The sequence below is a fragment of the Epinephelus lanceolatus genome, chromosome 18, assembly GCF_041903045.1.
Source record: "Epinephelus lanceolatus isolate andai-2023 chromosome 18, ASM4190304v1, whole genome shotgun sequence".
Classification (NCBI taxonomy): domain Eukaryota; kingdom Metazoa; phylum Chordata; class Actinopteri; order Perciformes; family Serranidae; genus Epinephelus; species Epinephelus lanceolatus.
This window is the reverse complement of record NC_135751.1, coordinates 25,955,172-25,981,520: the sequence shown is the minus strand read 5'-3', so window position 1 is coordinate 25,981,520 and position 26,349 is coordinate 25,955,172. Positions and strand designations below refer to the sequence as shown.

General features: G+C 41.9%; 1 protein-coding gene across 4 annotated transcripts in view; it reads right to left on the bottom strand.

Moving 5' to 3' along the window:
- Positions 1 to 649: 649 nt before the first annotated feature.
- Positions 650 to 26,349, bottom strand: part of cep112 (centrosomal protein 112) — a 136,930-nt gene continuing 111,230 nt past the window's right edge. For all 4 annotated transcript variants that reach the window (XM_033644786.2, XM_033644789.2, XM_033644787.2 and 1 more), the window contains 4 exons: positions 14,598 to 14,687; positions 4,315 to 4,416; positions 1,535 to 1,599; positions 650 to 955 (listed from right to left, as the gene is read on the bottom strand). In XM_033644786.2, the coding sequence (XP_033500677.2) occupies positions 952 to 955; positions 1,535 to 1,599; positions 4,315 to 4,416; positions 14,598 to 14,687 (261 nt within the window). In that variant the 3' untranslated portion in view covers positions 650 to 951. The remainder of the gene's footprint in view (positions 956 to 1,534; positions 1,600 to 4,314; positions 4,417 to 14,597; positions 14,688 to 26,349) is intronic.

Below are 26,349 nucleotides of genomic sequence, written 5' to 3'. Positions count from 1 at the left end.
TTTTGGAATTTAAGAACGCCTACAAACTGTTTTCCAGGGAAAAACTGGATCCTTTTGAAATGATCAGTATTCAAGCCCACGCATTCCTCACCTACCAGAGACAAAAAAAACCCCTGATGGATGGGGGCTCATTATGAAGCCCATCCTCGGTCCACCAAATGTTATTATCATCATAAAACCTCCGCACGCTGGAGACATCGGAGGAGACATGGAGACATGGCGGCCATTTCATGGACTCAAGCGTCTGAGTCATTCAGCTTGGGTTTGAGTGGAGCCGTTGGTAAAACACAAAGTGGTGGCGGAGGCAGAAACGCTGGGCCCAAGGACTGTAGCGCTTGGCCTGAGGTTCAAACAATCGACTCGCAGCGCTCTTTATCTGAACCAACCACAAACCCCCAACTACTCTTTACAGTTCAAATGGGGGCTTGAGCAGAAAGGCGATGCTAAATAGTGATGAGGGCGATGGGAATTCAAGGTCTTTGACTTTAGTATAAAGTTACAGAGCTAATCTTGGTTAACATGCATGTTGTGGTCATATAAAAACAAGGGCAACAGCATGACTTCCCCTAATTGAGGGACTAATTACGAGGTATTTGAAGTAGATGAAAAACATGCTCAGAATTAACAACAAAATAGCATGACAACAAAAAATGATGCAAAGTCTTTTATTAAAAATGATGGATTTTGGTAACAAGTTAATGATATAAAAAGTATAAAACTGAACAATGTAATCAGAACATAAATATTTTTTTCCAACAGGACAAAGCAAAAATCTGACAATGAATAAATAATTCATGTTAGTAAAACCAAGAGCACATAAAACTAAAAGATGGCGGGTCCAGTGGCATGAGAGGTGTGTAAAATACTTGTAACAGTCAGTAATGCTCACATCTGATTGGACGCTGTATCCTTCATATCCTGGTGTGGAGTCAGGCTGTGGTTCTCCCATGGTTACCTGTACGGAATAAGTCCCATTATTCCAGTGTTGAACCATTAAACCAACATTATAACACAGTTATATTAAAGAATACCATCATGGATTTTAAACTATCTCTCCGTGATTGACTGTTCCTTTGAGATCCTCAACGTCTCCGTCACTTTAAGTTGTGAGGTAGAGTACAGTGAAATAACAGGTTATTTACTGTGATGTGTGTGACTGACAGTCCTGAGAGATGTTTGCAGAGATGTGAGCGGCACCGTCGTTTGACGAAGCCTCTTATCACTGCATATATAAGATGCTTTTCATAAAGACATAAATGGCTCTTACAGTATGATGGATGGGAGGCAAATGAAAGCCCTCAGGACGGGAAGCTGTCATAGTCAAAGACAAGACTATCTAATGTAACTGCGCCATTAATAGTGCATTACAAAGTATACTGCAGATGGCTAATTCTTGATGTTCACACTCACTACCTGAAAACACAAGCACATACTGTACATGCATTGTGCTGTGCCGAAGCACAAACTTCCACATGAACTATGTACAGACACATACGCACACACATTTTTATACAATCTAAACAATCATGCTAACCTCCTGCTGCGACAGGCATCCAGGTCTTCCTGTAGCAAAGAGGCTCTCTTCTGAAGGAAGTTAACCTGCAACACAGACACACAATGCAAAATTTGGCACAGAGGAATCTCCAAAAATGGACTATGTTTAGTTGTTTAATCAGAACGAGGGAAGTCGGAAACTGGTGCATCAGTGGAGAAGGTATGATGGCTTAGGGTCAATTGTGCTTTTGGGTGGAGGAGGTTAGCTAAGTGGAAGAAAGGCTTGGTTGTTGAGTCCAGAGGTCAGGACAGCAGGGGTTGGGGGTCAGGAGATTAGGGCAGCGGGGTTAAGGCACATGGGGACAGAGGGTAGATTATGAGCCAGGTTAGTTGAGGTTAGGGCACTGCGAGAGCAGGCAGCGCCATTCTTTTGTTTGGCTACAAAGTGTGAGTTTATTTATGAAGTGTCTTTGGCTGAAGTGAAAATAAACCCCATCTACATTTACACGGCATCTAGAGCCTGGCAGAATAATCACGGCTCCGAAAGAATCTGTATTGTTCTGGGACTACCGTACTGGAGCCGAGGGTACATTCCTTTCTGTGGGGGAGACCTCAGGAAAGTTCTAGCATTTCATTTGGCACTTCACGGTGGTGAAGTATATGCAAAACCCCAATGAAATGTGGTCGGATGCCTCCAGAGACACGAAAACTCTCCCCACCTTTTTTTTTTTCGCCCATGTAAAAATAATGCACTTTAATGTGCAAAACCCAAGACGTAGTCAATGAGAGGAGAGACCACTCTGGTCATGAATTACATCTTATAAACATATCCGATCACAGAGCTGTGGTCTGCGCACTGAAACGGGATCTTGATAGACCTATTTGAACAAGGCAGGGGTTTATGATGAGCCCCTTTAACAAAAACTTGTACTGCATGGTTCCATTCTCATTACCGAAATCCCTCATTTGTTTACAATGTAAAAGAAAATTAAGCCCTTTGTTGATATTCGGTGTCCAAATGGGCCCAGTGATATACGTATGAGACAGCTCACAGGGAAAACACGGTTGGTTACATGAATGTGGTTATAAAAGTCATGATCTGATGGAGAGACGAGGAGAGATTAAATGAGCTCTATATGACATTCAGAACATCAACACTATTTGCTATGTAAAGATATAGCTAAGCAGTTATGTTGCTGCATCCCTGACGCATTAAATTCTGAAAGGATGCAGTAAACTTGTAATTGATGCGTCCCGGGGATGCACATAATTACTTTCCCCAACACTGAAAACAGTAATGTTGTGTGACTGTACTTGTTTTAAAAGTATTTATCGAGTCACAGAAATTACTGAGAGTGAAACTTGTGTTTTGGATGTTATCATGATTTGGTCCGGTGCTCTGCACTGATCTGACACTTGCCTGCCAACCCAGCTGTTGTCATCCCAAGCTCTCAAAAGCTTGATGTTGTCCCTAGAAATCGCTGAGGGACAATAACCTTAAACATTTAGGTTCATAAAATGTACCCGAATTAACCGACATGTAGGATATTATCCTAAGAAGGTCTTGTAATCTTACGTCGACTACCAAAGTCTGCTTTGACAGCAGATGCTGTATTTACTCATGTTGATGACGGTGATGCTTTTCCGTCCAGGGAATGCGCTGTGTTTTCTTTTTCTTACTGTTATATTATCTATCCCATGCAAGACAAGATCCTGTTCTGTTCATATTTTCAATAAGTAAAAGGAAAACAAAAGTCTCTTTGTAGACAGAAAGAGAACGAGCATATTTCTCAAGATGTAAGCTTATTTATATCTTTATGCTTTTTCCATAGAAATTCTATTTCTATTGGATTATCACATATTACAGTCATATATCACATCTGATTAACTTGATACTGGGTAGATGACTGTGTAATGTTTTGTACATAGACAGTATATAAAGATACATAGACAGTCTGTGGTTTTGTAAATATAGTTTAAAATATGAGTGTAATAGTTTAGTCAAAATACACAAATTTTATTGGGGACTTGTTCAATTGACCACCTGTGGTTCAAAGGACTCACTACATTGAAAAACTATCAACATCACTGGTGCAGTAATGGCGTCCTGAGCAGAGAACAAAGTCACGCTACCTTAGCGTGTTGTAATCTGAGTTTTCCTTTTTTTTTTTTTGTGGTCGATGGTTCGGGTATTCGTGCATGTTAGGGCATGTGAGTCCTGTGTGTGTATTGCACTTGCAAGCTAATTACCGCCACTCTGCACTGTGCTCATACCACATTTACTACGACAACGCCATCCTGACCCACAGTGGCAGGATGGCGAAAGTGCCGTACCCACCCTCCGCTTCTCCCTGTTAGCTCTGTTGGCGCTTTTAGCACTGTTAGCTCCTAGACGCAGTCTGAGCCACCTCCATGTTGAGAACCATGTGCAGAAAACCTCTTCATCAGATACATTCTGAATATTGTACAGAGCTCATTCAAGGTTTGCAAAGAGGACTGGAAAAGTACACAGGTACAGCAATAAACAAATAACTACATGCATTTTCATACAGGATGTTCGAATTATGTATCTGAGAGACACAAAGATACAAACAATCCTTGACAATCTCTACAATATACTGCATATTGTGGTTAAATGGGAATGGATTAACGAAAGAGAAAAAGACAGGAGAAATATTTTGAAGGTTGAAAATGAGAACCTGAGCCCTTGGACATTTTTTTAACATTCTTGAAACCAAAGCCACCAGATTGACTATGTCAGCATGTTTGTTCTGGTCCTGCCTGTATCTGATCTGTATCTGGCAAACAGTCAACTCTCACCTGAGCTTTCAGAGAGGCAATGGTGTCCTCCAGTTCCTGTCTGAGCTCCGCTGGCATCAAACCTTTGATCTTCTCCTCGTACTCCTGACGCACCAGGGTCACCTGAGAAGGCAGAGGCAGAGCGGCCAAACAGTGTCGGTTAACTCGGAAGGAACACCTGAACAAAACATTATTAACAGTTTAAAAGCCTCGGACGTTGTTACATTCCAAAGGCAATGATGTGCGGGTAAAAAAACAAAAACAAAACCATGCTGCAAAAGCCTAATGCAACTGGAGTGAGTGAGGAGAGGAAACTGCAGCGTTGTGTGTCAACTCCCTTGTTGAAGAAAGTAGTTTCAGTAGTATCAACACTGCGGAAAATGAGTATCAAAACCGTTTCAGATATTCAGAATCCATATGTATCTATAAATCAACATATTTAGACAACACTTACACGCACACACACAAACACTAAGACCTTAAAATGTGTGATCTTCCTCTGTGTTTATGTCATTTGTTGGTATACTTGGACAAAAACTTAACACAACTAAAGGCAAAATGAAGCAAATAATAATCCATTAAAATCACTGCTGAATAAGTGCTTCTGCTACCCATTCATATAAACACTTGTCATGTATGCAATTCCAGACATAGCGCCCAAGTGAGTAGCTCCCTAGGAGGAGGCACACACACATGCGCACACACACACACACGCACACACACACACACACACACAGACAGTGGGTATCCCCTCTTTATTCATGGCTCAGAGTATTCCCTCGCTCTTCACAGCTCCTTCACATCTCCACAGGGGGTCCGCAGGCCGGCGTGACTCGCTCCGCGCAACACCCCCTACTGGCTGCTGATGACTACAGCCAGATCTGACACAATGCATTTATGGGCCTGACACAGCTGGGTTTGGAAGAGGACAGGGCCGTGGTGGAGGGCAGAACACATCAAACGCAGCAGCAGCTCAACAGCTAGCTAGCTAGCTCCACTGGGGAGGACTGGAGGAAGTCTGTCTGGGGCTAAATTACACTCCACTAAACCAGAGTCTGATTATAGAAGTTGAAAAGGGTTTGGTTAGCGCAACCCCCCCCTTTACCCACAAACACACATGAATGGACGCACACACACATGCACAAACACAGAGCTTTTTACAGTACTGTAAAAAGCATTTACAGCATTTTGAAAAGAGTTGCCGAATCAATTAATTCGGAGCTTGATGAATAGTTTAACAGAGCTGGAGGGATCAACGGGGGCTGTGAAAAGCAACAGTTTTCACCCACATATTTCAAGGTGTAACCAGGGGAGAGTCTGAGCATTTCCACCGACCATAATGTCTTTGACAGAGCCAAAGTCCAGCTAACGTTAAGAATATCCCCACGCTCCCCACCTATCCTCTCATCAGTCCGGTCTTTCATGTGAAGAGAGCGTGAATGAGGTGAGGGGGAGGGAAAAAGATTGGTTTTCCTAAAATAATTTTCCTGTTGTGGATTTAACTGATTGTTCTGGCTTTGGCTAATTAATCTTCCTGGGCACAATGAAAGGGATTGGGAAGCACTTCAAAGCAACCTTCAGTATAAATGATCCCAACATGAAGCAGCTCACTTTGTCTCGGCACAGTGTGCAGTAGATTAGACTGCCACAACTTTGCCAATTTTTCAGGGCTCCTTCTGCCCTATTCATTTTTTAAGTTTACAGAAATATGTCCTTTTTCTTCTCTGTGTGAGAATGAAGTCAAGGATAATTTGAGAGCGACCTTTTCAAACAAGTGGCAAAAAGGTGGTTTCGGAGGCTTTAATTTGAATGTCCGGGAGTTAAAAAATCAGCTGAAGCTACGAGAGTGCAGATTTTCAAAAAGTCTATCTATCTATAGCAGCTTCTGTAGTCATAACAAAATGGCAAGCCAAGACAAAACACACTCCACTACCTCAGACCAAAGCAATAAACAATGGTTGAATAAACACATCCCTTACCAACCACTCTGAATATAAGTCTAGATTCTTCAAAAGCCACGCTCCTTAGTTTTGCATTCTTGGTTCATGTATGGTGCAGTCACCACAGCAATGAGAGATCCGCTCTGCCTAAATTACAAGCTCCTTTGTGGCATTGCTGTCTCCATTTTCCTTCCCATACATTAGAATGGGCAAGGCTACAACGGGGTATTCACCGGGACTCACAGGGAGCAACAGGGACGACTGTTTACTGTACGTACAGTCGTAATGCTGATCAAACTGGACAAGCCATGAATGTTTGCTTTCATTTTGGGGAAGCTCAACACTGGAGCTAATGTATTATGTGATACAGTACGGTTCTGGCATTTGTCCTTATGACTTCATGGTTTAACTGCACTGAGGCTCTATCTAGAAGTTCACAGTTAGTTTTGAAATATTTTACAATATTTTCCTCTATGTTTTGGCCTCTCGTCCAGCCAATCAGACTTCAAAGTCACTAAACAGGAGATTTTTGAAACACCTTCTCTGGTTACTTTGAATCCGTGTGGATGTGTAAAACAAAACGTTTGGGAAACAATGACGTCGTCTCCTCAATTCGCACATGCCCTTTGTTGCTCTGGGTAATAAACATGTGAAACAATAACAAGGGGCGTCAATTATGGTTATTTTTCCTTTTTTATAACCCAACACCCATTAACTGGTAACTTGCAAGTTAATTGTCAAGAAAACAAACAAACAAATAAAACACAAAATTACGTGGAATACAAAAGGCCTTTGCTTTAAGTCCAGTGCACCCTTAACTATGTTAGCACCATTATCCCTGCTGACACTGCTAATGATGCAAACAGAGCTAACAGTGATAGCTAACAACGGTAAAGGGGGGTTTCCAGCTCAAAACTGAGCCGCTTTCTCACCAGGCAACCTGGGGGAAGACTGAAGGGTGGGCACAATGTTTCCACAGCAAAGTTATAGGCAGGATGGCGTTATTAGCGGTAATAATCGAATGACTGGTGCTTCTCTCACCAGAGCTGGTTGGTGCAGAGTGCAGTAAACTGAAGAGTAGCAAAATTAACATGTCGACTGGCATGCGTACCTGGGTAAAAATATTCTGGATGGTTAACTGATTAACAATTAACTGTTGACATCCCTAATAAAAACAATGGCGGACTACCTGATTGTTTATGTTTTGTTAGCACAGCTTGGTCTAATGACTACTTTACATCTAAACTTAGTGTTTCTGCACGTCTTCAAAGACGAATGAAGACGTCAGAAGCGCAGAATGTTATTTGCTCCACCTTGGCGTTCATGGTTTTAAGTCCACCAGGAACAGCAGTTTTGGATCAGGCCCGGTCGAACCAGCAGCTGGTGTGACTATTTTTTACGTGTGACTGTTATCGATGAGAAGTGGGAATGAAAACTTTTGCATGTCTACAGCATCATCTGTATCTTTGTGTGAGCTCATTCGTCCTTATATCTAAGGAGAATGAAGTTTGAAGTTGAAGAATGGAGTTGTTTTTGTGTTCTAGTATGGACAGAGATATTTTGTACATTGAAGGTAATAAATTTTGAGGTCAAAAATATCTGTATACGTGTAGTCCGGACCTAAATGCCTAGTCCAGCTGTTAGTGTGAGACAAAAAGAAAAGCATAATAAAAAATCACAAGGGCTGGAAGATACTGCTTAAAAATAATGTGATATTTTTAGGCTACATCGCAATACACAATATATATCTCAATATTTTGAAATCTCCTCTAAACTAGTGTGGACTATTAAAATACCAAATTTTATATGAACTACAGTTCCAAAAAAGTTAAATAAAGTAGCTAGTGTCATAATTAAGCACTGGTATAATTAAATAAATCACAGCAGAACCAATGGTGCTTTTATTTTGGAGTGCTCCGCTTGTCTCAGGCCAACAGTGTTGATGTTTTTGCTGTGAACTTGAAGCTGGTTATGTTAGTAGTTAGCAGAGAGTTAAACTATTATTATTCACAGTGAGCCGCAAACACACTAACAGCTCCTCAGTTCATAAAATAATATTTGCAAGTAGTACTAGTGCTCTGTGGTCACAAAATGCAACTAAAATGTTGCAGTCTGGAGCCCTGCAGGTATAAAAACACACTCTGTGTCTGCTCACACTATCGTTATACTCATTAAGTTAAACTATTGCTGTGGTGCCTTTAAATATGAGGATTAATTCATGCTGAGCTGGAAACAAAATAATAGCTCTCTAGTCCACTCCATGTCTTAATGATAATTGAAAGTTGCACTGGTGCTCCATGGTTGCAAATTGCGACTAAATAGTAGGCACACTTTGCCTGCTGACACACTTTGATGTTTGTAAGTCTTATTTTCTGTGTGAAGGGGAGAGAGCCGTAGAGGAGAGCAAGAGAATCAAAATGCAGAGGCTAGTCTCATGTCAGTGGCTTAAAAAACGACGTGACAATTTATACTCAGTGTTTGCGATATTGTCATTTTATACATCCCATGTGGAAAAAGCCAGGATACATCAAATATATTCGATATTTCGCCCACCCCTACTTATCACATATCATTTTTCACACTTGCATTGTAAAAGTTGTGTTGTTCCTATCCCAAAATCAGCACTGTTTTTGTTTCATTGCATCATATAGTATGCATGTAACCCGAAGGTGTATGATAGAGTTCTGCTCTTGCAGCACAGTGGCACACCAAAGCATTTGCAATCACATCTTTCCACAGCATGTCTAACTAAAGCTTAGCCATAGTTTACTATGCAATGCGTGTGGGTGGAGGCAGAAGCCTTTTTTATATCAACATCTCTGTTATGGAAACGTATGCTCAGCTAACAGATACAGCACAGAGCAGAAAATGATGGGTAAAGTACTGATTCAAAATGTCTGCCTTCACTGTGTCTCTCAATGATGTTGAAATTCAAAACAGGAGTGTCTCTCAAAGTCCCCAAAGATGTCTGACTTGTTCCTTCAGCTCCACATCCTCCCGCCTCCTCCAAGGTCCCTCCTCTCACATCTCTATTTTTCTTCGCGGAAACGCACATTTTTCTCTCCTTTCAACATCTTTTTACAGCAAAGGCATGTTTGTTTTTCTGACAGGTGGCAGGAGGCACATGATGGGAAAAAAAAGCCTCTTCACCATTAGGACAGATGTCAGGTGCCTTTGAACAATACTGCTGATCAAATCTTCAACGAGGTTTTGGTCATTGACGGACTCCAGATGAGAGTGAGCAGGGAAGAAAAGAGTGGAAGGGAAACACAGGGAGAAAAAAAAAGAAGCGTGCCACTATTTCCCAAAGCAATGAAAAGGGACTTTGACTTTCAGGAGAAAAATCAGGTTTCATCTCCATAGCTCTTTTTAAAATGAGATTTTGTTTGTTCCTGATGAAGCGTGATTCTCTAGTTTTGAAGACTGCGAGGAGCGGCAGTCGTTTTCCCCTCCCAGTCATCTTAAAATGACAACATTTCATCTATATATAGTCTTTAGATTGTGGTTTTGACTTTCCCTTGCGTTTGGTACTGTCACATGGCGTGGTTTTTGACAGCTGCCAGCAGAAAGAAACAAGCCCTCAACACTTTCAACGTTCAAATGAAGTTTGTCACATCGTTGGGAAGCTTGATGTATGCTAATGAAGTTGGGGTGTGTGTGTGTGCAAGCTTGTGTGGGACAGGTTGGGGGGGGGGTGAGTAGCTGCTGGAAAGACATTTTTGATATACCCCCTTGTTCCAAAGTGACAAAAACCTTGTCAGGAACAAGGGGGTACATCAAAAATGACGCCACTCACAAAGTTTGCACCTCCACATCCACTAAGTTGGCACTCAGAGAGTTCACCAAGGAGCGATTTGAATTCAAAAACGCTTTGCTGGGAGAGAGAAAAAAGAAACCGCTTCACAAAAGTGAAAAAAAAGAGAGAGAAAAAGGCAGGAGGAGATTAGAAGTGGCTACAGATCTTATTGAAGTTGTTAGAACTATGGGATGGATTGGTAGCTGCTGATGTAATGTGCCTCAACAAAAACAGCACACAGGAAAACGACTGAGCCTACAGAACTTAAGTTCAACTCCTCTGCATTTTTATGTCTGCATCAATACTGAAAACATCTACAGAAATGATTTATTTTTTATTTTACCAAGCTCCCATGTTGCAGGAGAACACATTTCTGAAACTTGTACAGTTCACCGTGCCCACTGTATCATTATGTATTTATACAAAGAGCTGTACTCTTCAACATTCTGCTCCTCTCTTCAAGGAGAATTTGAACCACACAGTGAGCTGCTGATCCGCCATTTTAGAGTGGGGGAGCCTGCGAGGGCCCTGCAAGTGTAAGGCAAGCAACATCTGTGTGAAGTCTGGGCAGAAAGGCTGTTTTTGCATGTGTGGGATCGGATTACAAAGACAAGTCTTGGCAGATAAACTAGGGCAATATCAGTGTGAGGAGACTGAGAGTGGAGGTTTATTATCATACACAAAAAACAATGAACTTGTGTGCACACAACAATGTGGATGCACATATGATGTACAGTACTGTAAACACTCACACACAAGCCGAAATAAAATTGTACAGTAGAAAAGCTGTTTTCTTACTAACATGCACCACGCACACTCAAAAACACAGACACACTCAAACTGACACTCATATACACCTGACCTTCGGTGAGAGGAGGTTAGGAGTCAGGAGTAAATATATGATTCAGACAGTCTCTCTCTCCACAGGGAGCAGAACTGTGACTCGCTGCCAACAGAAAGAGCTGCCCAAACACACCTACACACCCAAACACACATGTTTAACTCTGTGCAAAGAAACGGTAACCCTGCTGGTCTTAAGGAACAGTGACAATGGGACAATGCCTTTAATCAATGCTGTACCTATCTATCTCTGAGTAGATGCGTACCTAATGCCGTAGCCTGAACTACACGTCCCGAAAACACAGACCTCCTGTTTAGTTTTTGTGAAATAAATAAAAAATAAAAAATAAATAAAGTAAATAAATAACAAGTTTTATTTACTTTTTGCAAATAAGTAAAAAATGAATAAACCATGACATATTACATTGCATAAGTTAGCCTAGCTAGCTCCTAAGCGAATTTATGCAATGTAATATGTCATAGGCTTATGCTACTAACATTAGCAAGTTGTGCATGTGGGGAAAACATGTCTAGCTAAAGACAAAAGTTTGGTCTGTAAACCTTGTGAGTTATAATGGAGCCATTTTTGTTTCATGTTGTCGTTATGAAGCTATGTTTTATGTGCGTTTCAAGCATGTGGTTGAACCAAACTTTAAAGCACTTCACAGAATGTGGGGCGGCAGTAGCTCAGTTCGCTCAGGGCGCCTGACCAAAATAAAAAAATGTCAAAACAGGGGCATAAAAACCCGAACGCCAACTAGTGTTTTGGAGGTGTAATTACAAAGCGATGCAGACACACCACCACACAAGTACCAATGCTCACAATGGCTGCCAGTTGCTGGGTTCACACTGGACACGGAAGTGGCCCAATCAGCTGCCTGACAGCGGTCACCTGGCAGTTCACACGTGAAGAACATTTCTCCGCACCTATCAGGAAGCAATTCTGCTCTTCTGTTTAAAGTACATGTAGAGCTCTGTCTCCGTCTGCTTGTGTGTTTGTGTCTGTGTGCTTGATGTGAGTGTGGCTGTTTGTGGCTCTGCCCGTCTCTCTCGCTCTCTGTTTTGAAACAACTGACATATGTCGAAGCATGGGATGCATACTCTATAATTTATCATAGATCATTTAAAGCCTTTGTAATTTACACTTTATATCATTTACAAAACATTTTCAGTGTGTTTTCTTGCCAGATTCACTTGCGGCTCGTGGAAAAAAAATGGACCAGACGCTGAAACCATCGCTGAGGATCACGAGCTTGCCTGGGCTCCAGGTCAGTGTGAAGAGCTCAGCTGCTAAACAGGGGTGCCAAAAACAAGCAGACAGCGCTCCACAGAATATCGTCGCACTTCACAATGCTTCGGTTTGCAGTGTGAACCTGGAGTAAGGCATAGGCTCTATGTAGAGCCCGTGTACAACTATAAATCAGCCTTAAGGGTGCAACTGAACAGGTACAACTACATCAACAGATTAAGTAGAGGCACTGCTGTGGTAACACTCATATACCACTACAAACAGCAAATTGCTGTGACCAAGAAAAGAGTCTGTCTACCCACTGAGCCACGCGATGACTAGTGACTAAACAGCATTGGGTAGATACGGCTCACTTCCTGGGAAAAACTGTGACATCTTGTGACCAAGAATGCAACTAGATCTGTTTTCTATAATGTTTCTACGCTGCTCTCTAGGAAATTTGCTCTAAGTAAGAATCTGTCTATTCTATGAGAGACAGCTATCAGCTGGGCACAGGCATTTCAAATGTCTACACTGCCTCTTCTTATTATGATGAAGACATGCTTTACATTGAAACATAAGTTGCCGCACCTTATTAAAAAGCTCTTTCTATAACTGTGTACTTCAGATCTCATCACTCCAGATCCTGCCTCAGCTGCCGTTATCTGTTGAGGCATCGCTTTTAGCTCCGAGTTGGCTGATGCGTTGAGATTCCTTCATTCTTATCCGACTATGGCACACTTCCTGTTTGCGTCTGCCAACTTTGTCACAGCAAAACAATCTGCGATAAATTAGTGAGATGTGTTTGTGGCGGAGAATTAAGAACTGTCAAGTACGTGAAATTGGTACCAAATGCTTCATCAAATTCTTAGTCTTGTTTACCCGTTCTTTGCTTTGACATATTGCCTGATTTAAATCATAATGTTGCTCATTTGATATGAGAAAGAGGCATTTTTTGGTATGAGTACTAAAATCCGTGTTTCTTCCTGGCGCCAGTTAAAAACATTTCAGCCATACAAGACTAAGCTTTATACACCGCAAGCAATGAGTGGGTTTTGAGTGATTTAATGTGCTAACTAAAAGCATAAATATCAAAAATGAACATCATGAAACTTTGCACAGTAGAAGTCAGAGTATGTGTTAGAATCTCCAAAGAAGTGGAGAACTATTCGATTAAACCAACATCATCTGCCTCAAGTATACTTCACTGTAACACACCTTTCTGTGACAATCTATCTGAGGTCATGTGCGAGATGCTGAGAATGATCCTGAAAAATACTGACCTCTCTCTTACTTTGTGTCACTTGCTTATAACTATGAGCAGTTGTAACATATGTAGACAATATGCCATAGAGGTTGCTGGGAACTTCACCATGTGTTTGACATTAGAAATACAAAAACATTTGCTCTTCACCTTGAGAAAGAAATACCAGAGAGCAGATACATTTCACAGCAAACTAAACTCCGCAAAATAGTTATCAAGTCCAAGGATTTTGGCAATCTGCGGGAAAACCAATAAATCAATCGACCGTGTCGTCAGTGGTGGATCACGCAGTAAATGACACTAACAAAACATATAAAGCTGAAAAAGAGTAACTCAAACCCTTATCCAGACAAAAGATCTGACACTACAAGAGACAGGTTCAAGGTTCAGCTCCTCCTCAGTTATAGGAAACAATGTGCAGCGCCTCTGGGACTGGGTCGGTGACCAACGGCTCCTAAAAGCCACTGACCCCTTCTTGCAGATTTATGACGGATGACACCGAGGTGTGTGACGAGTGTGTGAAGTGTGTACAAGGGTCAGTGGGCGGATCAGAGGGGGACACAGGAGGATGAATGCCTTTGGTGTACATACCAGGGTACAAAGAAGAGCCTCCTGTGTGAGTGTAGTCATTAGTGCTTTCTTCTCTGTGTGTGTCAAGGTCAAAACAGAGCATGATTACAGGGCATTCTGGAGAGCAATGGGGAGTGTGTGCACACACAGAGGCTTCCCTCTGAACATAGGCGGTGGTGGCATTCCTGGCCCTAGGCGCTGGCTCTTGAAGCCAAATCTCAAGGAATTTGGGAAATGTGTGAGGGGGCATATCTGTAGCTCCGAACAGGAGAATGAGAGATGGTAGAGTGATGAGGGGAGGGCAGGAAGGAGGGAAGAATGCATTTTTTTGTCTTTGTGGCCCCCTGGAGGGTCTAGTAAGGATGGCAACTAAGGGGTGAGGGGCTTGGGATGTCAGGTGATGGGGGAGCAGAGATGGGTGTCCAAAGGGTCAGTGAAGGAAAAAAAAGGACTGCATGATTAATAAAAAGAAGTCAAATAGAGGTTTGCGCTGAATAGAATCAGAAAGAAGTGTGACGAAAAGGCTGAGGGCAGCGGGAGTGATGCAACAGTAATGCTGAGGAGCAAATGAGCTTGAGTGAGAGACGGCCTGCCTCTCCTGTGAATGTCTGACGAACGTGAAAAAGAGATAGCGGGAGATGGAGAGGAAGAGAGTGACTGCATTACCTTCTCTTCAGTCTCAAGCTCTTTGCTAAGCAGCTTCTTCTCTGAGCCGTGCAACTGCCTCTGTAGACTTTCTACCTTTTCCTGCAGAGCCTGGGGGAAGGGAGAAACAGTCAGTGGTGGAAAAAGCAAAGCAACTCCAGATCTGTGTGATGTGTGATATACATTAATGTGCAATTACATCTGAGCTAGGAAGAGATATATCTGAGGAAACAAGCGCGATCAAGATGGACATAGCCAATGAGAGAATATACAGGATTGAGAAAGGTAGACAGAAGGAAGGACAGAGGGACAGTGAGGAGAGATGCAGCCTGCGATTAGTTTTTACAGGGTAAAAGGCTAATAATAAAGTCATGACAGTAATTACTGGCAAGCTGGCCTCATTAAGCCCAAACTCATTTCTAGACAAGGGCATACAGAAAGAGAGACTTGCTCACTCAGGGAATTAGCAAACTTCCTAGGCTTTCGTAAAGTTGCATTCCTTTAAGGATCATTATTTCTTTGGTGGTAATAAAAGAGATGTACTGTATCATTTAGTGGATAAGAGCCTCTCTTATATGTACTCCAAATACCTGAACTGCTCAAATTTCCCCTCAGGGCGCCAATAAAGAATTTAATCTATTTTGCTTTCTAAAATTCAGGCAAGAAAGACGAAAAAAGAAAATGCACTCTATGTGTGTGTGTGTGCACATGTGTGTGTAGGATATTCTTTTCACTCTCCGTCTGTAAGTGATAGCAGTGGAAAGAAAGGCGCAGTTCCTGCATGCGACGCAGAACCAGATGTTTCAAGCGCACATGTGGACACTTCGTCTTTGATTAGTGCGCATGAAAAGCAGAGCGAGCGATTTGTGCACAAGCGCACGCACACACACTTGCACATAAAAGCAAAGACTTGCATTTACACTTCCACACACACACATGCACAGAGCCTCCGACAAGTGTACGGGGGGCACTGGCTAGCATCAATATCCTCAGTGTGTCTCCCCAGTGGAGTTGAGTGAGAGGGCCAGGTGTTGCCTTGTCGATTCTCAGAGCTGATGGAAACACAGTCCAGGTGATAGGCATGACCGGCCTGATCTACAACCCACTACACTGACATAAATCACACACAGACTGTTAGGCTTCAGGGCGTAGTTGAACTTCAGGGTAGCAGCTCTCTGAGAACTACTGACTTAAAAGGAAAGCAGGGGCAAGATGAAAAAACAGTTGACACCTTTGTTGTCAGATTGTTGGATACAGTAGCTGAAACTGATAGAAAGTCACCTTATATATTTTCATTTCATGACACTTCATAATATTCTTTTAATAAGACTGCAGCACAGTGTGAACCTGTACTTGAACTGTACTGATGCAGGTAAACCAGCCTTATAATCAGCTTTATAATGTACCTCCCTCCTCTGCAGCGGCTAATTTAAGCCTCTGGCGAATGGAATCCTAGATCAACACACATTACTAAACTATTATGATTCTGGAGCATGTTGAGGTCAGTTTCAGCTCTGCAGCATGAAAGAAGCTGGTTTTCCAGAGCGTTGATCCTATTAATCAGGGTATTTCTTAGCCAGTCACGATCCCATCACAGCCCACATCTCCATCCATTGCAACCCCTTGCCTCTGATTTCATCATTTCATTTTGTTTATTGGTGAATCAAAAGGCTCCACGACACAAGAAAAGCATTTTTAGTGGAGTTGACACCATTTAAACAAGCGTTATGGTTTTAGTGACCAAGGCATGAGAGTATGAGGTTTTTTCCCTCTGTCTTATGGAGTTTTTCCACATCTGAATCAGAGGTTTAGGGATTGAGTGTGACAGAATGTGCTGCACAAAAAGACACATTTCTTGGGCAATGGGTATAAAATCAATTGAGAGGTGTATTTTTTGCTGTATGTCAGTGGATTATCTAGTAAGTACTTGTAATTTTTACCCTTCTTTCCTCCAACACTACCCCATTGTGACCCTAACATCACCTACTACTAGCCTTTAAAGGAATACTTCACCCTGCAAATGATCATTTGTGTATTAATTACTCACCCTGTGTTGTGTTGAATTCATGAGGAGAACTCTGTTTTTCTCACATGCATCCACAGTGAACAAACAACCAAAAATTGGGGGAAATTTTTGATGAATGAAGTCATAATATCCGCGTTTCAGAACAGGAATACTATATCAAAACATCCATTTCCAAGCTCCCACACAATTCAGTATAATCAAAGTCTCATTTATCCAGTCACATGCTCTGTACTTCCCAAACACATTTGTTTGCGCTAAAACCTTATGATATAAATCTGAGCTAAAAGTGAAAGTTATCTATGCTCTCTTCAAAACCAGACTCCATTGACAAAAACAGTAATTTTACACCACTGAACACCGGAGCTGCTGGTCTATCGTTGCCTCGGTCAGTTAGTTTGTGTTATTGTGTGACTTTGGTGTTTTAAAGGTATAGTTCGGATTCACCAAAGACACACGATAACATCAAAGCAGTGGTAGATAAGCAGCTCCTGTGCTCAGCGAAGTAAAATGGCCGTTTCACTTTAAGTTCAGTTTTAAATCACAAGATTTAAAATAAAAACATTGAAAATGCTTGTTTTTGGGAAGTACAAAGCGTATGACTAGATACACAAGACTTTCGATTATACTGCACCTGTTGTTTGAAAGTTTGTAACTGGTTGTTTTAATATAGTTTCTCCGTTTCTTTGTGAATTCAATGCAACACAGGGTGAGCAACTGATACACAAATCATCATTTTGTGGGTGAAGTAAGTATTCCTTTTAAGGCAACAGTTCAGTTGAGAAGGAAGACCCTGATTAACTACCCCCCCTTTCTAAAACCCACTTCTTATTCCCTGCACTGTGACACAGCATTTCTGGACCAGGTCTTCTGGGAAGTAAGGCTGACTTAGTGGGCCTCACTGGTGACGTGTTCGTCTCTTTCATGTGGGTTCTGTATCTGATGTGCTCAAAACAACTCTGAGGGTAGAAGTTCAACACTTGTCAGTTCATTAATAGAATCATATGGGATGATTCTGCGGATGAATAGAAGCACTTTGTGAGTCAGAAAGGGCCTCGGAAATATTTAGTCTTCATCGCTGTCAGACATAATGGTCTTATTATACTGTATCGAGGGCTGTGTTCAGGCGCAGAGCAACAGATTTCACACTAACTCTGGCAGCCACAAATATTAATTCAAGAAAAAGTCTCCTGAAAACAATAAAACAAAACAATACAATGGACAAAGCAGACACCTGTGAACACCTGCAAAGCCCTCCTGATGCAGTCTCAATACCATTGTCTGGCTTTGACTTTGATCCAGTGCTAGCCCGGGGGCTAACATTGCAGATGCTAATGAATTTGTACATTTATATGGCTAATTATAACTCAAATAATTTATGGATAAATCCTGGACACATACTTCAACAAAAAACTACACATGCTGTAGCTTTGGTCCATTTTCTCTTTATTATCGATCCCCAAGTTTCTCAGTCTAACTTTCTGTCGGTCTTATATCTTTACTGTATACACACAGGTATTGAAGGCACACACAAGCACAAGATGCCGGTCGTTTCTATAGTGTGTGAAAGTATGTGAATGACGGAGTGTAGAGGATCCTGCTAAAGTGTCTCCAGATGCTCAGGGTGATATGGTCTTTATCAGTCATGCAGACTGGGATCATTGTGAACAGGCCAGGAAGAGGGGGAAATCAGATTTCCATAGGGAGAGATGAGGTGGGGGGGCAGGGGGGGTGGAGAATGAAAGCGTAAGGTGTATGAAGGAGGAAAAAAGTAAACAAAATGCAAAGCAAAAAGCCTGGGAAGATAAGCCGGGAGGTGGATATCAAGAAGAAAAGAAGAGAAAGCTCAGAAAGGTGAGAATACGAGACAGCAAGATACTGAGAGACATGAAGGAGAGAAACACGTGGCCAGAGTGAAGAGACGGGGCAGCGGTGTACTTCTGCTGCACAGTCCCACAGTCGGGAGCTTGAAGGCCTCTCTCACCTCTCCATCAGCAATGTGCCTCTGCCTTTCATTCCAAACTTTGGCTCAAAGGATTAGCGAGGCACACGCGCACACAAGCACCAACAAACACACCGCTCAGAGCCATCCACGCAGGTATAGGCATGCATTAATATTAACAGCAAAAGTTCTAAAAATGTGAGTGCTACACTCAGTCAAATGAGTGTGCAATTCCACAGTTGTATGCACACAAACACACACACACACAGGCGCACAGACACACTGATGCCTGAGTCATCTTTCCTGGGTGGTCCTCCTGCGCAGATAAGGCAAGCATGTTTCCCTGGGGTGAAGTAAAAGCAACAGAGGGCAGGGAAAAAAAGCAAAGAAGAAAGAAGGGAGGGAATAGTGGGAGGAGGAAAAAAGGCCAGGGGCCTCTTTAAACTTGGTGTTTTGTTAGGAGCCGAGCTGCTCTTCATGTGCGGCAGGGCCTTCTATTTGCAGCGTGCTGTCAGAAGTTTCTCCCAAAGTCTGGATTAAAGAGATCCTCTAATGACACTGAGGCTGGACGACTTCAGACAGCAGCAAAAACCTCACACTGCACCGCCTCCAGCCAAGGACACACACACACATACACACACACACTCTCACAGACAAGCAAAAGGGTAAGAACAGATACATACACAAGGGGCATGAAGCACACAGACATACATAAGCAAAGACACAGTATGTGGAATGCGCCCACACACACACACACACACACACACACACACACACACACATACCAGCTTTAGTAGAACAAGGCGATGTGTGTATGTATGTCTACTGATCTAATAGTAAATAATAAAGGAGGTGCTAACCTCAAGGAGAGGTGGATGGCCAGAGAGATGAGCACAGACTCTTTTTTATCTGCACTCTTATCAAAGGATTGTGGGAAAGGTAAAGAAGTGAGTGTAAGAGAGAAGCTGTAGGAGGAGGAGGAGGAGGAGGAGGAGAAGAGAGGTCTCCCTCCTGAGGTGTTAGAGAAGTGAAACTTTTGCTTTTGCTTTGCTGTCTGTCTGTCTGTGTGTAAGAATAAAAAGACATGGTTTAGCAAGTCGACCAGGACAGCCCCTCTGAAAGATATCACTGATATTGGTATGAATTGACTTGCTTCCAGTGCTTTGATGCATTTCAGCTCTTCTCCCTGAGTTGATTTCGAACTGAAGTGGGAAGATACCGTGATGGCGGTGGCAGCAGCGAACGGCAAATGGAACGGTTATCTCGTCTATTGCAATATGCACGCATGTCGGCACAGTTACGGAGGTGCCTTTCCTAGCACTGATGAAAATAGTAAGACAATTGCCGCGGTAATATAGACATGTTGCAACCGAGCTATGCCCACAGGGGGAACACACTGTTCTCTATCTTTCCGTCTCTGTCTCTTTCAGCTGCTGTGAGCTACAGTAGAAAGAGAATAGGAAACAACTCTGAAATATGCACCATATGCCCTGTGTGTATTTGTGTGTGTGTCTGTGTCTTTGTGCGTGTGTGTGGGTTTACATACATATATCATTTAATGGATGTAAAGTTTAGCAGAAGTTGCAAATACAATTGCAGCAAAAAATTCGTCTTGAAAGAATAACATAAAACGTAAATCCCCGTTTTATTTCAAGATTAAATGTTCATATTTTTACCAGAAATTCAGTCACTGATGTCACACGCTGCTACAGGTAACAAAATGTCTCTATATACGTCTAGCTCAGAGTATTTTTAGCTGCTCTGAAGTCAGTCTTTTAACCTGTTGACTGCTGCCTGCTTTAAAGTGTAATTTACATCACAAAAATGAAGAAGTGGCTAAGGTATTTTTAAAGATACACTATGCAGGATTTTCCTAAAAAACAATGTATCAAACAAAAGTAATCCCTCTCAATCATCACTTATGACCCACTAGAAGTGTGTGGCGGCGTAATTATGTGCAGAGACTTTGCCCTCTGCCTGTATTTTGTACTTTCTTCTTATTTTGCTGTGTTAGGGACGTTCCTGGGCAAAAAAAACAGAGTCCGCACACTGAACTATGCTCCCATAAATATTTAATTAAATTACCACAGAGAGATTGCGTTACAGGTCCTGGTGCACAGGTGCGGTCAGGACTTTATAAAGGGGTAGTGACAAGGTGCCAAACCGTAGTAGAATTGTGGACACAGTGCTGGAAAAAACGCAAATATATAGCGGCGAAGCGGCAAGCACGCAAAGCTTGTTCCAAAGTAGATTCAAAGAGTAAATCTGGGGTTCAGGGGTTACTATTCCTGCATAGTAAAGGTAGCTCTCAGCTCTTTGCAGATTTTAGCTAATTATCTTGGTTTTCTGGTCGCCCTACTGTAAACTGTTGAGCCTCAGTGCTTTAATTAAAGGTCTAGTGTGTGTGATTTAGTGGCATCTAGTGGTGAGGTTGCAGAATGCAACCAACTGAAACTTGTGCTTTCGTGTGCCAAGCGTGTAGGAGAACTACAGTGGCAGTCTTCATATGTAGGCTCATTCTAAGGTGACAAAAAAAACAACAATTCTTTTTCAGTTGATTACACACTAAAGAAAACATAGTAATGGATATAATATTCCATTTCTGACAATATTTCACCCTAAATCTTACATACTGGAACTTTAAGTTCTAATACTAAACTGTAGGATGGTGACACATAACCTACAGTAACTTGATAAGACAACATCAGGGTAGTGGTTGAGTATTTCCATGCCCCTTTTCATCTGGGTTAACAACAGTCAGAATTGGCCCCGACCGACCAACCTCATGAAGGTAATCTGTGTTAATGTGCGGGTAATTCAATGCCAAAGCACCGGTCTGATGTTGGTTATGACTCTACTTTGGTAAAAAAAAAAGTAACATTAACATACCGCTTTTGTCCGACCTCCACAGTTGATGGATGTCAAACTGCTGTGTGGAGTATCTAATTAAACCTATCAGAAATGATATGCTAGTTTATGATTTATCTCATTAAACTCCACGATTCTTCCCACAATGATCAGAAAATGTGTAATATAGTAAAAATCAATACTGTACGAGTGGAATTTCAGCCAGAAAATGCAGTAATTACATCCTCAAGCTAGCAAGAGACATGAGATTGATGGCTCACCATTGGCCTGGTGTAGGCAGACCACTTGACCTTTTGTGGCCCCTGGTTGGTCCCTTGTCGGGAAGTTGCTCAGACTGTGATTGAAACGTGATGATTTAATACTAATGGTAATTTAAGAAAGTAAAGTTGTTTTCATGGAGCAGAGCCTTGTCCCCTTTACATATTGGTTGTTGTTTCAGCAACACCAGCACAGAAAAAAACGGCTGGCTATCTGATTAAACTAAATTTCATTACTAAGTTTAAGTTTTTTTATGTTATAATCTTTATTATAATGCCATTTGCTGACCATATTACAGCATATGACTGGTTCTACAGGTTCTGATGGGCAGATTCCTTTGTAAAAACGCTTAGAAGTGAAATTCTTTGCATACATTATAGTGTAAAGCAGGTGTTTGCAAGTGTGGTGCCACTGCAGTAATGGCGGCTTGTCTACTTCTGCCTACAGACAGATTCGGCTATTCATGTGACTCTTCAAACGGGGAAGCACAACACATTAGGCCGTCACGGTTTCTTTGTACTTAGCATTAGGCCTGTGGTTTAATGAGTAATTTCCGTTTGTTGTCCGAGAATTGAGTGCGGTCTCTATGAGCTGTTCTGCTTCCCACGTTCCCTGGTTGCATCCTGGAATGTTATCTCTCTCCTACTTCCACCTCCTCTGATATGTGGATCAAACACTGCCGGGAATCTGCCCACAGCCGGAAAAGTCATCAATCAGCCAACACCAGGCACACATGTAGAGATGTACACACACACACACACACACTAACATATACATGGACATGAAGGCAGATGGGTGCTTATATAGATAGATAAAGACAGTCAGAGAGTGAAAGAGAGAGAGGGATCCTTGCCTTCACATAATAAATAGATATACAGATCCAAGATGAGACATTTCCTGTGGACACGAGTGCTTATATACAGGACAACACAGGCCTGGACCGAAAGTTGGAGAGCAGCATTACTGACAGCACCACAGTCTCGTCACTCCTTTTAGAATTTAATAGCACAATGGATATATGGATAGTTAGTGAGTAGTGTGTGTGTAGTGTAGTCACCAGGAGCAGTTGCTCATAACCTTATTTGCAGAGGTGCGGTTTTGGTTTATTAAACAGGTAAACAAAAGATTTGTCTCAAGGTTAAAACACTCTGCACAGAGCTACAGGCTGAGGTGCTGATTCTCAGTGACACTGATAGTAATATCCTTCACTACTACAGGGAGTCATTGAGTAAGTGGATTATTTCTTATAAACAAATTTTTCCTTTTCTTTATTTCTCATGCAGATTAATATCTAATTGACATTTGTATATTTATTATATTCATATAAAGTAATCAAATGGACAGTTTCAAGATTGAGTGCTCCAGGAGTGAGTCCTAAAACCCGAAATTGAGTTAGCATTTTACCACTCCCACTTCCCTTATCTCAAAGTCAGTGGGTTTTTAGAATGGGTTTTTGTTTAATACATGCATAAATAGCCTACCTGTGAATTATGAAGCTTTTATGTGTCTTAAAAAAGACAGTTGCTAACTGTGGCTAAATTAGTCTACAGAACGTCATCGTGCCAAACATGGCTTTAGAGCCTGGTTGTGGTGGGGAAGCAATGTCGTGGAATCATGGTGTGTTTGTTTATAGCCTAAAGGTAGCTTTTTACTTCTGCCGACTGCATTTAGGCTTGAAAAAGCTTAAAAGTTGTGTTCATTTGTGAAGATTAACTTGCTGGACAAAATGTGTCAGCATCATAAATGTATGTTTGCCACAGAGATGATTTTTAGCAATTATTCAAAATCCAATGGAAAAAATCCCATAGACTTTTTGACAAGGGAACCAGGGTGACGCTGCATTGACACAACTTCTGCGTCAGCCTACAGAAAAACATGATCCCTGAAGCACTCTATGTTATTGACTGCTTCAAAATACAGTACAGCCTTCTCAAACGGTCATTAAGTGACCATCAAGCCACCTGACAAGAGCAGCTTCAACCACAAGGGCATTCCCCATGCACATTTGTTTCCTGTCTCAATCACCAGCAGCCATGACTGTTTCTTGCTGTTTGAACAGACTACACGAGGAACATCTCTGCTTGATTTAGCAGTTTTTCCACAAGCTTCGATGAAACTGTTTTACACTGAGAGAAAATGACTTTCTTTTCCTCTATTTTCAATGTGCATGTAGCACCAGCCTCCTGGAAGCTGGAAGCAGACGGGTTACTGCTGGGAAAATTATCACAACAGTAAAGTTAAGAAAGAAAAAGTTACCGTAGCTTTAATTTTTTTTTTTATGTTGTCACATGTGAAAAGACTCAAAATGACTATTTCATTACAATGAGCAAATTATTTAAAGGTACACTACACAGGATTTGCCTATATGTATAGACTCATACAGAAGCAATCCCTCTCATCATCACTTATCACTCACTACACTCACTAGAAGTGTGTGGTGGTGTATTTATCTACAGAGACTCTGCCCTCTGCCTGTATTTCCTTATCTTCTGTGCTCAGGACAATTATAGGTGCGTACTCCCACAGTGCTCAGGTGAGATTGTAGCTTTAAAAAAAGCCAGCCTGTAAGCAGCAGGCATCAAAGACACACAGCACGGAAAAAAAACAAATATAGCGAGGCATGATGCCAAACAGGAGTAACTCTACTTTCACTGGCAAGCGTATTCACAAACAATAACAGTTCTTCATAGTATACCTTTAAACAGTATTTGCATGAGAATGATTCTGCCCCAAGCTTTTTGATCCACATAAGCGGTTGATCACTGTAACTGCGATCACTGTAAGTGGTTCCACTGTGCTGGAAATGTTTCTTAAAGCTACAGTTGGTAACTTTGTGAAAATAACTTTGTCATATTTGCTGAGACTGTCACTATATTCTGAGACAAGTAAATGACATAGATGGATACCCTTTCCTCCTGTCTGTAATGGCATTTGCTAGAATCGACCATGGCAAACCCAAAACAACCAATCAGAGCAGAGTAGCTTCTAACTGTCAATAATGTCTATCACTTCTTGTGAACAGTGGTCAAACTGTCAAACTAGGTGATGCTGATCAAATATGAGTCAAGATAGTGTTACTGCATTGACTATTTCTTGCCTTAAATCTATTAAGACATATTTTAATGTACTGTTTAGCTGTAAAATGAGAAAGATGCTCCAGCTGGTGCTTGATACCCCATATGACTGTATCCAGCACACCTGCTGGGTCATTAATGTTCTCTTTTCACAGCTAAACAGTACACTAATATATGTTTCTGAAAACATCTGAGTTGAGAAATAGGCAATGCAGTAGCACAATCTGGTTTCAGATTTGATCCTCGCTGCCTTGTTCGACTGTTTGACCCCAGTGCATGAGCAGTGACTGACATGACTGACAGCTGCTTTAGAGACTCCTCGGCTCTGACTGGTTGTTTTCATTCACATGCGGTAAGGCCATTAGAAATGCTACAAGGAAAGAGTAGGCAGGGGAGGAATATTTTTTCAGATTATTTGTCTCATTTAGTGCTGTATGAATATAGTGACAGAAAAAATGAAAACATTTTTTATGGTACCGACTGCATCTTTAATAAAGTATTAAGTAAAAATAAAAATTGTGAAAGTGCTTTTCATGCCCACACACTCACAGAAAAAAAGTGGCAGAAACACAGATGGCTTAAACTTCAGGAAACAAATGCGCAGTTCAAGGTTGACACGGAGAACATGGACATGTGTTGAAGGACGTGGACGGACACACGAACAGGGAAGACAAACGCACACACATGCATACACACAACGATTGAAGCAGCTCTTTGCCTCTGCAACAGAGGGTATCCAGCACACCTGTTCTTGATCCACTGCTGCCATTCCTTCCCACAGGCAAAGTCATCCTTTCAACCCCCTCAGAAACTAATGCATATATAACTACAGAACTACAGACAAACTGCAGCTGCTACAACTAGCCCCCTTGAATGTGTGCATGTTTGTGTGGCTCTGTGTGTGTGTTTGTGCAAAGAAGCCTTGTCCCTCGTTACTGGTAGGCATGAATAAAAGCAAAACCACCTAGATCACATGGACTTCATCTGAATTTGACAAAGAAATGTACACCCCACACTGTCAACTGTACACAGAACAGTGCACCTCATATATTCACTGTCATCCTCAAACAGAGTGTAACAATGGTCACTGTTGCATTATGTAATGTGTCTGCTGTCACTTCATCCAGAGGACACTACAACAGGACCCTGTCTTTGACTTGCCCTAGAAGTTACTGCTGGATGGGCTGGGATCAAAAGCATGTATCCCTGTGCGTGTGTGTGTGTGTGTGTGTGTGTGTGTGTGTGTGTGAAAACCCTGAGCATATGTGGGTGTATGTTAGAGAATGCAACACTATTGAAAGATGTAGAGACGAGGGCACTAACTCAAAGCTATGTTTGTGCGAATTTGAGGGACAGAAAGATACAGATAAAGACTTAGTGAGGAGAAAATGGGAGAGAGATAGTATATGTAGGCCCATGTATAAGAATGAGACATGAGCACTAAGTTATGGGTGTGTGTGTGCGTGAGTACACGTGTGTGCACGCGCATGGCAGCATTCGGCAGGCAGAAAGACAGGAAGCACTGCTTTGGGGAGCAGGAACAGCGGTGCTGATCAAAGCCCAGGCGGGTGACACTATGGGCGGAGTGCCATTGTTTATTCACCAGCC